Source organism: Prunus avium, chromosome 5 (genome assembly GCF_965620075.1).
Source record: "Prunus avium chromosome 5, drPruAviu1.hap1.1, whole genome shotgun sequence".
NCBI classification, from domain to species: domain Eukaryota; kingdom Viridiplantae; phylum Streptophyta; class Magnoliopsida; order Rosales; family Rosaceae; genus Prunus; species Prunus avium.
In genome coordinates, this window is record NC_142288.1 from 23,620,722 (window position 1) to 23,636,534 (window position 15,813).

General features: G+C 36.3%; 1 protein-coding gene, 1 long non-coding RNA gene and 1 pseudogene across 3 annotated transcripts; 2 read left to right on the top strand and 1 right to left on the bottom strand.

Moving 5' to 3' along the window:
- Window positions 1–177: 177 nt before the first annotated feature.
- On the bottom strand, window positions 178–11,768 carry LOC148294530 (L-lactate dehydrogenase pseudogene; annotated as a pseudogene).
- LOC110766677 (uncharacterized) lies at window positions 3,763–8,136 on the top strand. Of its 2 annotated transcripts, none has more exons than XM_021970043.2 (7): window positions 3,763–4,093; window positions 4,171–4,251; window positions 5,813–5,863; window positions 5,948–6,045; window positions 6,982–7,026; window positions 7,320–7,405; window positions 7,613–8,136. In XM_021970043.2, exons 1-7 carry the CDS (start codon window positions 3,880–3,882, stop codon window positions 7,965–7,967), a joined length of 930 nt encoding a protein of 309 aa, XP_021825735.1. In that variant the 5' UTR covers window positions 3,763–3,879; the 3' UTR covers window positions 7,968–8,136. The 2 variants fall into 2 exon arrangements, with proteins under 2 accessions (XP_021825735.1, XP_021825736.1); XM_021970044.2 differs by having other exon boundaries at window positions 3,764–4,093; window positions 5,948–6,036.
- A 1,186-nt stretch (window positions 11,769–12,954) lies between the features above and the next one.
- On the top strand, window positions 12,955–14,310 carry LOC110757412 (uncharacterized). Its single transcript, XR_015835699.1, has 3 exons — window positions 12,955–13,051; window positions 13,221–13,430; window positions 14,262–14,310. It is a non-coding gene; the product is annotated as an uncharacterized LOC110757412 (long non-coding RNA).
- The last annotated feature ends 1,503 nt before the right edge of the window (window positions 14,311–15,813 follow it).

Consider the following 15,813-nt stretch of genomic DNA (forward strand, 5'->3'; position numbering starts at 1 on the left):
ACTAATTTTTATCGCCAATTTAACATCTATCGTCAAGTTTCTACACTTCCATCCAATTTTCCATCAATTATAAGAGTAAGTTTGTCATTTTACAAAGTAAAATATTTATAAAAAATTAAAAAAATGTAAAAACAAAAAACATGCTAAACTTAAATCTATTTTTCCAAAAGAAACCTATTACCAGTCTTCTTCATCCCTCTCTTCCCTAAATGAAAAATCAGAACCATGTTTTATCCAAAATTGATACTCATAAACCAACAAAAATCTGAGAAATTTCATATCAAAACCCATATGCACATCCTGAGCGTTGACATGAAGATGATCAGCAATGAGGAATCGAAACCGCGAAGAGTCTAGATTGATACCCGACCTGACAACCCGATTGTTGGGGAACCCGGACAGCTACCAAGCCACATAGGTCAAGATGTCGACTGGGTTCGACAATATCAGCAGGTTGAGCCTGGACTCGCTGGGGATCTGGCAGGCCCCAGTTGTGAAGATGTAGAGGTCGGATCCAACGGTGACGGTGTAGTCGACGTCGGCTATGATCTTGGTGTGGTGGAGGAAGGCAGTGGCGTGCTAGAGGTCAAGCATCTCGCCGCAGAGCTTCTCTGGTTTGGCCCCGACGAGGACGAGCTCATCGGCGAGGTCCTAGGTAAGGATGGTTTGGGCGATGGCCTGTTGCTTCGGATTCAGCTGCACCAAAATGGATTCAGTTGCATCCTCAACTTGTGATACTCGCAAGTGCACGAGCCGTTTGGTAGTATATCATATGTAAGTGCGAGGTCGATCCCACGAGGATTGGTGATTGAATGATCCAATTTGTTTCCTCTACACAAAATAGAAATGAAAAAGAAAATAAATAAAACAAGAAAAAAAAGAAATAACTCAAGCAAATAAGTTCCCAAGTTCAATTAGATTAACGGATTGATTCTAGCTAAAATATGATTAAGCCATGGTGTTTGGTCATAACCTTGTGTTCCTAATTCCCTAATTTGATCATTTGTTGTCTAACCTAAAATTAAGCATTAGGAACCCATTAAGCATAGAAGAACAATTTAAACAACCAAGTATGTATCTAATCCCTGTTGTCGAATGTCCATACATACTCTTCCTATTCATAGTTCAATTCGAATTAAAGCATGGTGTCTACTCTTAATTCAAACCAAGATAGCTAACATGCAAGCCTAAATGGTGATCAATCATTCAAACTAGCATATTAACTTATAAGCATAATGAATAAGAACAAAAACCATAATTGAAACTTGGAAACTAATTAAACTTGAATACTTAAGAAAGAATGTACATTACAAATAAAATTAAAGTAAAACTTGAAAACTTGAAAGAAAATTTAGTAAAATCATTTTATTACAACAATTGACAACTTGAAAGGAAACTAAGAGAATTTGAGGGAGAGAAGGGAAGGGAGCTCTAGAAAAGTGTTTGAGAGCTCCCCCCCCCTTGGGGTGTGTTTTGAAGCTCGAAGACTTCTCTATTTATAGGGCTAAGAGGGAGGAACATCATGATGAATTCCAACACCACCATTCCTCTTTTAATACAATCCATAACTTCCACTTGATCTTGTCTATGTTAGTGTGGTTGGAAACAATTCCATCCCATACTTCTTTTGCTGCACCTCAAGCTTTCTTCACATGGGTTTTCAAATGTGTTCAATTGTGGCTGCCTTTTGCTGCCAACTTATGTGGTCTTCTTTTGGTTGTTGAACAAAAACGAGTTTTCTGAACCAGGCTTGGTGTAGGAAGGCCAGAGGTTTCAAAACGTATCCAATGGGGCTCAAATTTGGATATGTTATAGTAGACACCCATTGGAACAACTTCTATGAAGAAAGTATTCCCATCGGAGGACTAGAAGTATGCGTTTTAGGCCTTGCAAGTTGGCTGCAGAACAGAGACTGGAATTGACTTCATTTCATTTCATTTCTTTCTTTTTGCTTCACATGCATACACATGCTTTCTCTTTAATAGCTTCATCATGTACCAACTTGCTCCTTTATAATTTCATAGCTGGAATGCCTCCCTACTTCACTCATTATGTTGGGTACAAAGTCAGTTATAGTTGGGGTGAGACACATGGCTAAAAGGAGGCACATGGCAAAAAGCTGGCAGCTGCAAATCCTCTTGAGCAAGGTTGAGTGTTGGACGGGCTAAGCACTCCACATACGTTCAATTGGGCTGAAATTTGGATATGTTGTACTAGACACCCATTGGAACAAGTTTCATGAAGATCTTCACCTCATCCGAGCCCCAGAGCATGCTGATCTAAGGCCAAGAAGTTGACCTACGAAACTGGGCTGGTAAGGGTTTGTAGCCAAAATTAGTTTGTCTTTAAGCTCTTCTTCCATTCACCCAAATCAGGCCTTAACATGCATGAATTGCATCATTTCCTATCCAAAGCCATCATTGTTACCTAAAGCTCAATGAATTGAAAGATAAACACAAAAAGGATTAAAAGCACAAGTTTAACCCAAAAATATGACCAAATCATAAGCTAGAAGGGTACGAAATGATATACAATTATGAACCGATTATGGCCATGCCCACGTTGTCGGCGCCAATGACGGAGATCTTGGTGTGGCGCTTGGTGGAGGAGGGAGAGGGGGCGCAGGATATAGGCTTGAAGAAGGCCTGGGTTAGGTCGAGGGCGCGAGGGCCTAGTGAGCTTTAACAATTTAATTATTTTAAACTTAAAAAAATTAAATTTTAATTGAACAGTGAGTCACGTGCCTAACATGTGACATTTAGACAGAACATTGGATGAAATTGCATGAAAACTAACGGCAGAGGCTAAATTGACCATTTAAAATAATCTTAGGGCTAAATTGGTTGAAAAAATATTTCAAGGTGGACATTTCGACAGTCGAAATAGTGCAGGGGGTTTTCGGCCATTTACCCTGTTTAAAAAGTGGTATGTGGGGCTGCTTCGTGTTTTTGGCTCTATGTTCTCCACCTCGAGCTCCACGCCTCCGTGATAATTACTATATTTTTAAATTTAATTAATATATTTGTATAAAAAAAAAAAGGGAGGAGAGAAATAAGAAGGGGAAAAACCAGAAAGGAGAGAAGAGAAGAGAGAAGGAAAAGATAATGTCTGTAGAAACACTATAAATATCATATGGTGTAGCAAAGAATCATAAAGTTGTTTGTAGTATGGTGGATAAAGTGGAAGGGGTTCAAAACCCCTTATGTGTGTGTGCTGAAGTCTCCATTTCCTTACATTTTTTTGTGGGTTGGCAGGTATTACACGATTGACATGACCTATTTTCTTAAATGATTTAAGTATAATTTTGGCTATATTTTATAAAAACGGAGGTTTATGAATTTTGCCTATAAACAGTAAAAGAGTCAAATTCCTCCAAAATCAAGAGTTGAATTCTTGATTTTGTGTGATCCCACTCACATTTTAATTCCTAAATGTGATGTAAACACATGAATATATTTAACTACTTAATTTGATTCAGTTACAAATTAATAAATATGTTATTAATGCATTAGACTACATTGGCTTACTCTTCCAAATACATGAATTAAATTGACCAAATTGAAAAACAAATACTAAATTGTCTCACACGATAACCAGAGGGGCTGTTTTGAGTGACACTGAAACCAAATGAAAATAAGGGTAATTAAATACGTGGCATGCCTCTCAGCCTTTAGATCGTCTTCAATGGGACAATATTCCTAGTAGAGGATCAAAATCCTACATCGGTTAATTGCTGGGTAGATAAGGCATCCGCATGGTAGAATTCCTCGTAGTGTTGTGGGCAATTCCCAATAAAAAGGTCAAAAAAAAAAAAAAAGCGAGAGACTGAGAACCAGAAAACAGAAAGGAAGAAGAAAAAGGGAATCGAGTGAGACGAAAATGGCGAGGAAGTCAGGGATTTTGATACGACAGTTGTTTGGCAATTGGAGCAACCCCTGTGCAGGTCTTCTTCATCATCGTCGTAAGCTTCTTCCTAGTTCCATCCAAACCCTAATCCTATCTTCAATCCATAGTCTATCACCACGTGTACCTTCCCCTTGCAAATTACCTCTGTCCTCCCCAATCCTTCATTTTATTGGACGCTCCGATGAAGGTATCCCCCTTTTTGTCTTCCACTTTATGCTTCTGCTTCAGATTTTGTTGTTGCACTGACTCTACCTGTTTTTACAGGTCTTGTATTTTCAAGGCCCGCAAAGATGGTAATCATTTGGAACAAGGATGACTATGACAGGGCAATTAAACAAGTTACAGGTAATATTTTTCTATTTTGATGATGCCGATTACATTTTATGTTGGTTTAGACTAGATTGAAGTGGTGTTTGTTTGGATTGGGAAAGAAAAGTTGGGACAAACAGCATTTTTCTGTAATTTTGTAAGGGCACTCAACGGCCTCCTGCTTTTCACGCAGACGTAGTGAAGGGATGGAAATGGCAAATCCAACTCGGCGGCCATTACTAAACTTGCTTGTGTGTGTGTGTGTATATATATACATATAGAATTTGAGAAATTAAAGTAGATATCATCCCCCCTTTTTTTTAAGAAAGAGAATTCATTCATAGAACCAAAGACGTATAAAGAACGACGTGATACAGTGGCCTAGTTAAAACCTTCATAGGACAATCTCATGAGACAAACTCCAAGGGAGGAAAGAGTACCACACATGTCATGGACTAACAAGAGAGTCCGATTCAGGTCACTTTGGACTATTACAATAAAAAGTAAAAATAAAAACGAAAACTAACATATAGACCTCCGACGAGAACCGCGACTATAGACCAACACAATAGACCCACATGAGAGGACCGCATAACATCCCAATTGTCAAAAGAAGCCTTCTATGAGCAAAACCATAGTCCTTTGACACTCACACAAACTGCAAGGCATACCATATCAGAAACTAGAAGAGAACACGTAGGAGGAACACATAAACAACAGTAAAAGGACCCTGGAGAAGTACTCCACTTCAATTCAGAACTGAACAAAGAAAACCTCCTATGACCAAGCATAGTTCTATGGTCGGCATAGAGTAGAGAAGAGCACCATATCCCAACAACTACCACCAGCGTCGTCGCCACTGCCGCCGTTGAAATAGAGACAAAATATCAGCCACCAGGTATCACAACTCTCTCGAGGAGAGACACAATCCAGCGTCACCACATAAACAACAATAAAAAGACCCTTGAGAAGCACTCCACTTCAACTCAGAACCGGGAAAAGAAAACCTCATATAACCAAGTGGTCAGCGCAGACTAGGAGAAGAGCACCACATCCTAACAACTACCACCAGTGTCGCTGCTGCTGACGTCGTTGAAACATAGACAAAACATCAGCCACCAAATATGACAACTCTCCTGAGGAGAGACACAATCTAGCGTATCTCCACCGTCGAGACAAAGACAACACCAGCCACCTAGAACACTGCAAAAACAATCAAACAAAACAAACAGACAAACAGATCTAGATCATCTGGGGAGGGGAAAGGGAGGAGAATAGGGGAAAAGATGGGGAGATGAGGAGAGGAAGGGGAAGATGGGCAGAGGGGAGGAAGGGCAGTGGCCACCTCCCCTCTTGGCTTCCGTGCGGTTGGTTGTTGGCAAGAAGAAAGGGGGCTAGAGTACATCTAGGGTATGATTGTGCTGAAAATGTAGATCTCAACCCTAGAAAGTTTGTAGATCTAATGATTGAATAGTTGTGTAATAATTTGGGTAAAAACTATGATGCCGCGGATCCACCCCTATATATATTGTATTACTTTTTCACATGTACTTTTATGTGGTTTATAATATTTTTTTTTTCTTTACAAATTTGATAGATGGATTATTGCCAGCGGTTTTCTACTTCATTAGTCGCAAGTGCATACCTTGTAAGTTCTAATTAGTTCACTTTTATCAATCAAGTCGTTTATTTTGCCTTTTCAACTTATTTTTGGTGTATTCTTCATGTGCAGATTCTAATTATGTGGCAGCTTCAATTTTGTCTGAATTGAGGCAGAATTTCCCACATGTAACCATATATAAGATATTCGAGCCTCCTGCGGTATGTCATGTAATCTGGCCTTCTCTTAACTTGAATCATTTTGGAACCGTTTTAGTCTTATTGTGAAGTGCTTGAATCCCATCTTAAGGTGAAAACAACATACGGATCTTAATATTAATAATATAAATATATGTATATTTCTTTTAAATTGATGGTGTTTTGGTGAAAGTAGTTTAGCTTCGTTCTTTTTTTCACTTCCTAGCTTGGTTGAATGTAAAGTTCCTTTTTAAGACAATGAGTCCACCACAACACGAAAGAAAAAATTATCTCACTATTGCAAATCTAAACTGGTAAAACTTTTATCTTTTACTTTCCAAATACAGTTTGGATCCTTGTACGCTTACACCTTGCATCTTGACTGGATGCATATATGTCGTTTTGGTAGGGATTATAGGGAAGCAAATTGCCTTTACTTTTGTTATCCTAAGAGAAAAATTATTGGTGAATATAATTTAACACTCCATGATGCTAAGAAGAAATTAAGTTTTCTTGCTGGAGTTTCCTAGGACAGTTGTCATGACATCAAAATGCTTAGTGAGACCATTCATTCCATGACCCAAAAAATATATACTGCACACCGTTGCATAATTTTCTTTTTCTTTCTTTGCATCAGTTCTCCTTATTACGTTAAAATTGATCTAACAATAAATCCCTGGGTGGCCAATGTTTGCATTTTGCATTCAACAATCTTCGTCTGTTTTATAGGCGCAGACGGTATATCTCTCCTTGCATGCTTACCTGATCTACAGGTGTTCTGAATAAAACATAAATGGTGTGCCTGATAAAAACTAATGTATTTTCATTATCTACGAGTTAACTGTCTGCTCATCTAGTAATTTTATCCACTGTTATTATTCGTCATGCAGCTGTTTATAGAAAAGTTATGGTATTATATCGTGTTATGCCTCTAAATCAGTAATCCTGACATTGTTTGTTGATCTACAGACGGACATGAAAGAAATATTGGTGAATATGGTTCCTGACTATATGGTAAATAATTCTATACTTTTTTTCTCTTTTAAATATAAATGCCGGTACTTCACTGATTGATCTAATTGCTCATGTATTTAACCTTTTCTTTCAGAATACAGTTCCAAAATTTGTAACTTGTGTTGTATTTCTTACCATATGCTAATTGATAGTTTAGAATATATAGCTAAACATGCTACTTAGCTGGCAGGAAAGGGGCTAAGCAGTTTGATTAAGCTGAGTATACATAATTCAGCCTTGCTTTCATCTGAAAATAGAAATTTACTTTGCTGTTGTGTGCATTTTTGCTGCAGCCGTCATTCCATTGCTATCAAAATGGTGAAAAGGTATTTGAGGTTGATTTATATCAATGGCACAGTGCTTTTGAACAGCTCTACAGGTAATTCATTTCTTCATTATGTTACATTTTCGTGCTTTTGAACATTTCGGAATGCAGTCATATGTTAATTTTGACAGTTCTTCTTAAGTTTTCTCCGAATGTGATCGCTCTATATGTTAATTTTTATTTCTATCTTTCTGATATATGGATGAATTTCTATATCATAATTACTAAAACCTATTATTGATGTGTACTTGCTACTGAAAGTTATGTCGTCCCAATCGGAACCACTCAAGCTACGGGTTCATCTGGGATGGAGGAAAGGAGAGCTGAACAACTTGTCATACAAGCTAAGAAAGATGAGAATGACAAAGAAGTCGGAGGAGGGTTCAAAGTGGGAAGTGGGAGGGCATTATCGCAACGGAGAAGTGCTGCGACCTTGTCACTTCATGATGTGATGCAGGCTGTTGAATCTTTACCTGGAGGACATTATGAAAGTCTTTTGTGGTGGTATGCAAGAGGGCTGTTTGAAGGTCAGCCTAAGAAGAGAGTGACGTTTTCTAACATGCAAGGTCCTTACTTCAAGGTTGCTTGGCTTCTTCGTGAAATTGCTAAGGAATAAGTTGGATGGATTCACTTCGGTTATGAAAATGCCGTTGACATTATGGTTTGCACTTGGTTGACATTATGGTTTGCACTTGTTTGACATTACGGTTTGGTCTTCTTGACATTATGGTTTGGGCTCTTTTTTTTGGGTCGTAATCAAATATATTCATAGGTACCCCCATAAACCTGAGGAACATATTACTTGGAGAAGCCAAAATAGACGCAAACAGATTCGAGAAAATTTCTAGATAAAACCAACACCACATCTCCACTCCTAGAAATCTTCGAGAAAATTACTTCAAGGTTTAGCGTAAAGAAAACTTCTAGACTCGTTCAGTTTCTAACATTTGGATCGATTCCAAACCATACCTCCACTCAACCTGTAACAACCACCCATCCCCAACCGTTGCTGCCAACCTTAATCTACACCCTCCCCAGATTGAATCAAATGCTGGGTAAAATCAAAACCTAGAAAGTTTGTTTGTTTTTTTCTTTTTCTTTTTTTCCTTTTTTTTTTTTGGTTCAATTTTTTGAAAAAATATGAGTGGAAAAATCATAATATAGGAAGAGGGGGTGCGTGTGGTCGGGGGAAGTTCATGCTTGAAATAGTAAATGAACATTTCTAGAGAGAGAGAGAGGTGGGCGAGTCGAGGGAGGGGCTGGGTGGGTAGGGAGGTGGGTGGGGGTTGGGGATTGGCCTGAGAAGGAGGTGGGTGGGGGTTACAAGGATAGAGAAGGAAGTGGAGGGGGTTACAAGGACAGATAAAGAGGTTGATGGATTTGTTGGGGGAGGTGGGTGGGGGTTACAAGGACAAATAAGGAGATGGGTGGATTTGCTGCGGTTGGGGAAGAAGTAATGGGTAGGGTCATCTATTTTTCAATTTTATATTTGAAATTTAATATTTAATCATTCAAATAATGGCATGTTTACTAATCCGTAATTGGATTAGGAGGAATTGAATTGAGGACGAGTTGGATTGTGGAGAATTAGATTCCGGATTCCTATTGAAGTTGTTTATTAAACTATATGAATTATGGTGAGTTAGATTTTTGATTCCTATTTTAGTTGTTTATTAAATCATATGGAATTGGGGTAAGGGTGGTACTAATTACTAAAATGTCCTCGTTTGATTAAAGTATATGGCAAATTTGGAATTTTGAAAATTGTGTGATGATATCATGGGTAAAAACAATGAACTCCTAATAGGTTAGTTCTCCCGTAATTAGAATACCACCTTTTACTCAAGAATTGAATTCCTCCAAAATCAGGAATTCAATTCCTAATTTTATGTGGGCCCCACTTACTTTTCAATTCCTTGATGTGAAGTAAACGCATGAATTCTCTACATGTGGAATTCAATTTCTGATGAGAATTCCAATTCCTGATTAGTAAGCACACCATAAGTTTTGAGGGACACCCTTGTAGAGCTCACTTCGTATTGTACTTCACTAATCCAAATAATTTATTTTGTAAATATTCATTCAAAGATCAGCTCTATGAAAAGAAAAAAAAAAAAACTTGAATTCGATATTATTTGACCACTCAATTGAATTATTGAAGTTTTAATACTTTCTTGAACAACCGTGTTCATTGATTTTGTAGGGCACAATTGGATGTCAAAACGGTTTCAAATTTTTCTAATTTTTTGCAAGGATGATCTATGAATGTAACTTAAAAAATAGATTTTTTGGATTATTGAAAAAAAAAAATTGTAGTGGACCTAAAAGGGCGTCTCTCAATTAAAATTATTTGCGGAATCACTCAATAGAAAGGGATTGATATACATATTTTAAAATTTTTCCTTTTTTGTTTTTTGCATGACCTCACGTTCTGTTCCCTACATTGCAGGTTCCGTTTTTTGCATTGCAGTTTCTGTTTTTTGCAATCCATTTTCTGCAATGCAGTTTCTATTTTCCACCTTAAAAGATAATAGCATTTACAAAGAAAGAGACATATTAACATGAATCAATTAGAAAGACTTAAATGATAAAAATCTGTTGGACCAGTGAATTCCAAAATTGGAGCTCGAACTTGTAAGATATATATTTTACATCTATGCCTCTTCAATAGCAATTAGATCTCTCTTTCTCTACAGCAACGATGACCACGTCACCATGATTGATGATCGCATATCATGGTGATGTGGTCATCGTTGCTGTAGAGAAAGAGAGATCTGATTGATCAACAAAAAGGGAAATCAATGAATGTAGGTCATGCTTTTAAACAAAAAAGGTATAATTGTTTTTTCAGTGATTAATGTAAGATGGGTATGAGCCTCCTCTTTGGCCAAATCCAAAACAAAATTCAATTACTAGGTATTAAAACCAAAATAGAAATATTATTTGTCTCCAATACTAATTAATAAGGATAATCTATATATATATATAAAGTAAAAGGCAGAGAATGATGAAACATTCAAAATACCAAAAAATGCCCTTGGTTAATGCAAACATTAAGAATTGAAAGTATTAATTAAATGAGGATAATATGGTAAATTCACACTTTTCATATTAAAAATAATAATAAATTAAAAGAAAAATCAGATAATAGATCCTATTTTTATGGAACACAACTATTCATTATCTTTTTTAATTCTAAAATAAAATAAAATATTTTTTTTAAAAAGACTCTTGCAGGCGAGGAAGCGCGTGTGGAGATGCTATTATTTATAGAGTGCTGCTAAACGAACCCTAAAATTAACTAAGTATACCCTACTATCAAAGTATTTATTGAATTACTAATTTACCCTAATATAAAATGACTAAAAAGGATATATTGAATTGTGAAACATGACACCACATATTTTTAAGTTGTAATCATAGGGTGTACTCAGTTAAATTTAGGGTTCTTTTGGCAGCACTTTTTAAAAACCATCTAAAACATGACACCACATATTTTTCCCTACACTCCTCTTCTTCTCCATCTTAGCATTTGGACAGCCGAACTCTTTTATCTCTCAAAACCAAGCCCAGCAGTACCTCTTCTCCTTTCAATCACTCTTCTTCTCCAAACTTATAATTTTTTCATTTTTCTCATCTTTCAATTCAGAAAATTCCCTATAATATTTGAAGCTCCTTGTAAAAACTTGTTTTCTCCAATTTCCCTCCCCAAAAGTAGCCACACGAATCATATTGGGGCTTATATATCAGCAAGCAATGCAATAGGTTTTTTTTTTTTTTTTTTTGGTGGTGGTCATGAATCAAAGATTTCATTGAAAAAAAGACAGAGAGTCAGAGACTGCAGATAGGCTAACCTTGTCAACCCTTGGCTGAGAAGGCAATCAGAGTTGTTTTTTGGTTTTAGATGTTGGATTCATTAAATAAATAAAAAATCAGACGGCTGAAATACTGTGTTTCTTGGGAAAAAAATTTAAAACCCCAAAGCTACAAAATTATTTTAATAAGAGTGATTCCCTTATTTAGTATTACTTATTATTTGATTTAGGATCAATATCAAAGAATTACGTTGAACGTTTTTGTATCACTAGTTAGATTTAGGATATATCAAAAAGAACAATATTGTCCAGATTAGACAGTTAAATTTTTTGAGAATCAACGTGTGGAGAAAAAGGGATCATAGGGAGATCGATGAATGTTGTTGGTTTGTTTTGGCGAGATAGGGCCAGTTTGGCATTGCTGTGCTGTGAAAATAATCGCTGTTAGATTTGCTGTGAGAGAAATCAGCTGTAAGAGAAAGCAGTTTGGCGTTTGGTAAATTTTTTGTTAAAAGTGTTGTTGATATTGATTTCAACAAAATCAGAAAATAATTGTTGCATAATCATTAAACCCAACGCCTCTTCGAAACTGATTTCTGCATAATTAGAAAATGACAGCACCTCATTAGCTGCTTTCCCTTATAGCTTTCTCTCACAGCAATTTTTAACAATAAGTGATTTTTTCACAGTTTACCAAACGGGTTGGGCTTCTCAAATTTTTTTTAAAATCACTTATCACCCCAAATAAGCAATGCCAAACGGGCACATAGAGTGTATAGGGTGTACCATGGGTATTTTAGGTAGTTAAATAGGGTGTACTTAGCTAATTTTACATTTTGATTTAAACATTTAGGTGCACTTAGATCATAGGGTGTACTCAGTTAATTTTAGAGTTCGTTTAGCAACACTCTTATTTATAAGGGAAATAGCGGTATATGCCACCCATTTTATAATCTTAACTAAAAATACCACCCCTTCCCAATTTTTTTACAACTACCACATATAAATATATAATTATTGTCCACTTATTGTACCCATATCAATTTTTCAGAAATTGGCTTCTCTCTCTACTCTATCTCTTCGGCCCATCTCTCTCCCTCGTGTACCTCTCTCTCTCCGACGCAATTGTCTTTCTCCCTCAGCAGTGGCTGTTCATCCTCTCCACCGTTGACATCCATGAGGTACTCTTCATATACCTTTTCTTTGAAATTTGGTTTATGGTGTACGGATTTGTAAGAAATTGGTTTAGGGTTTTAGTGTTTAGGGGTTACTCAGAAATTGGGTTTGGGTTTATGGGTTTCTATGAACTGGGTAATAACTCACACCCACTCTCACTCGCTCGCAGGCACTGTTCACAGAAATCAAACTCTTCATTTTGTCACAGAACGTTTGGGCTTCGTTCAGCTTTGTCTGGGTAAGTCCCAACTATCTATATTGTTTGATGAGATTTTAAGCTCTGGGCTCTGTGATTTCTACAAGAATTAATTCCACAATATTCTGATTTTACTTGTTCAAATCAAAGCAAAGGAAGGGGCGTTGTTTATGGATGGGTAATTGTCAAAAACGACTTCTGGAATCTACATGCTTATAATCAAATTTTGCAGATTGTCAATGGTCCACAGTCCACATTTGAGACTGAGAATTTTGTATGTTCTTGTTAGGCTGGTTTTGTTTTACCTCTTCAATCATTGTTAGCATATGGTTCTCTGGAACTTTTGAATTAATTATTTAATCAGATGTCCAAACCGTTGGAATTAATATCTTACTGTCGTAATGCATTTCATTTTCAGGCAATATGCAAGGATAGCCGCATTGTTCCTGGAGCGGCAACTACTGAAATTGAGTTAGCTAAGAGAGTAAAGGAATTCTCTTTTACAGAAACATGGTAAATGGCGTGAATTATTATTTTCTCAAGATGTTGTCCCTGAAATATAAAATAAAATATTGATGTCTAGACCAACTATTGGAACTTGATTTTGTAACCATTTTCCCAGTCATAGATTTCTGATTGGGCAGTAGTGCAATAACCTACTAAAGAAACAATGGTTTTGCAGATTGGATCAGTATGCTATAGCAAAATTTGCCGAAAGCTTTGAGATGGTGCCTAAAACGCTAGCTGAAAATGCTGGGCTTAATGCAATGGAGATCATATCTTCTCTATATGCTGAACATGCATCAGGAAATACCAAAGTTGGCCTCGACTTGGAGGAAGGCCGTTGCAAAGATGTGTCAACTCTTAATATTTGGGACCTCCACATAACTAAGTAAGCTGCTCTTTGTCTTGTAACAGTTCATGCTTTTATGTGAAAGTTCTCAATACATTGAATGTTGTTACAGCTGTGATGTTTGACGCAATTTTGGTTCTGAATTTTCATTAATTTTGGATCTAGAATTTGTTTGTAGAGGAAGCTTTTATTAGTAATCCCATTTTTGGTGGTTTTGATAGCCAATTAGTTCCTGTTGCGTACATTAATGGTTCATCTTATTGGTATCCTTTCTGTTGATTTTCTGTATCAAAGTGTGACTAACTGGCATGGGTGTTTTGAGGATTGTGGTGCATTTTGAAGTCCATTGGCCGGCTAATAGGGCTAGGAGGTTATGCATATATGATGTATAAAATTTAGTTCATGATTTGGTGGTCTAACAACTACATCTTTGTGCTGAAAGCCTTTATTCACTAGGGGACCCAGTCATTCTGTTATTTTCTTTATTATATTTCATTTGTGTAAATAGTTAAGCCACATATCCACAACGAAAGGTTTCTTATCTTTCTCTTTCAGTAAATGGTTGGTTTCTAGAGGATAACAAAGTGACAATGCCAACCTTTTTATTTTTTATTTGTTTTACAAATAGTATTGATGGTTTGCATTTAGGATTTTTACAAATTATAGCATTCGGGAATAAGTGAGGATTTCTTTGGATAACTGATAAATAGTAACTTGGAAACATCTCGACTTCAAACATTTTGGGTATTTTATGAACTTTAGATAGTTCTGTTTCATTAATTTATTGAAATCAACATGTTTAAGTTGGCCAGGAAGTTGTTTCGTATGAGATATAGGTATCAATCTTCTTTCTTGGGCTATTTGTTGCAGGTTCTTTGCTCTCAAGTATGCTGCAGATGCTGCCTGCATTGTTCTACGGGTAGATCAGGTAACTAGTAACTACATATTTGTCAATGGTTTTCCTAATTTTGAAGTACCCAAATTTGGTATGAACTACATCTTTGAATCCCTGATTGCATCTTTGAGGCCAAAGCAGAAAAAATGCTATACATACAGTTTTTTTTATAAAAAAAATCGAGGCTTTATGAATTAGTTGACTATTCTTTTTATTTATTTATTTAATTTTATACTTTTATACTTTTTGTGAAGTCTTTTTCTCTTTTTTTTTTTTAAAGTTCCCCTAACTTGGCACAGATGCATGTATGCACGTGTGTACTCAGAACACAAACTCCTTTATAACTCAAAAGAACGGTCGCAAATGTTAGTTTTTAACTTGGAAAAATAAAATAAAATTGAACTTTTATAATGAATATGGCTTCAGTGCAGAAGGCTTGATAGTAAATAGAAAATCTATATGCTGGGGGTTTTCTAGCTAGCTAAAAATGTGTGAGAAATGATGAATCTATCTTATTGCAGCCTATTTAATGTTTAATACCTTCATTAAAAAAAAGGTTGTTGACAGTGCTTTGACTATCTTGCAGATTATAATGGGAAAACCAGCAGGTGGCCCTAGTAAGAGAGATCAGCCTGCAGGGATGGATGAAGACTAATTTTGTGTGTATGACAATTGACTATCTTTGCTTGTATTGCTCTATGTTAGGGATCTTTTGATCCATTTTAGTAACAATTTTGTTTAGGAGAAAAAGAAACATATTGCAGTTCATGCTTTGTAAATGCCACTCTTCTGTTACTATGGACACGCGGTATGCCCTTGTTGGGTAGGTTTGGATTGAAACCATGGTCAAGTGCTTGAGCCATGTTTAGTGAGAAAGCTTGAATGGATTTTCTTTTCTGTTGTATTTGGCCCTTCTCTTTTCAAGCATGCCAAAAATCATCCTGGTTTTGTAATATGTGGTTTGTGCCCAATTAATTTACCGTGGATCTTGCATTTTTGTACCCAATATTTGATACCTGCCTTCTTTTGAACGAAGATTCATTGAGGGAGACAATGACTTTCCTTTTGAATATGAATCGATGTGCAACTCCAACTATCATTTGAAAGGTCAACATCAATTCATGCTAATATAAGGATGGATAACAATTGTCGTGTCCGTGACATTTGAATTCAAGATTACTTTCAACGAAGTGGAGACTCTGTTATTAGACCAAATGGCCATTGACATACGATATAATAGAAATATTAGGCCAATATACGTACACTATAGAGGCAATATTAGAGCAATATAACCACAATACGATAGCAATAGTATTACAATATACATCCAATAGGGTGGCAATATGCATACACTATCTATACAATACAAAGGCAATATTAAGACAATAGACATACAATAGAACAGCAATATTAAGTGAATCTACATACAATAAACACACATCCATTACAGACTACATTTTACACATGCAAAATAAATCGCCATCGAACCATAACAATACTATCCCGCGAAGGGAAAAGGAAGATGGA

What these genes read in the sequence shown, in the direction of transcription:
- LOC110766677 (XM_021970043.2), top strand. Translation starts at nt 3,880, where the DNA reads ATGGCGAGGAAGTCAGGGATTTTGATACGACAGTTGTTTGGCAATTGG. An exon ending in TATTGGACGCTCCGATGAAG is followed by an intron (nt 4,094 to 4,170) that starts GTATCCCCCTTT and finishes CTGTTTTTACAG; the next exon opens with GTCTTGTATTTTCAAGGCCC. An exon ending in GCTTTTGAACAGCTCTACAG is followed by an intron (nt 7,406 to 7,612) that starts GTAATTCATTTC and finishes TGCTACTGAAAG; the next exon opens with TTATGTCGTCCCAATCGGAA.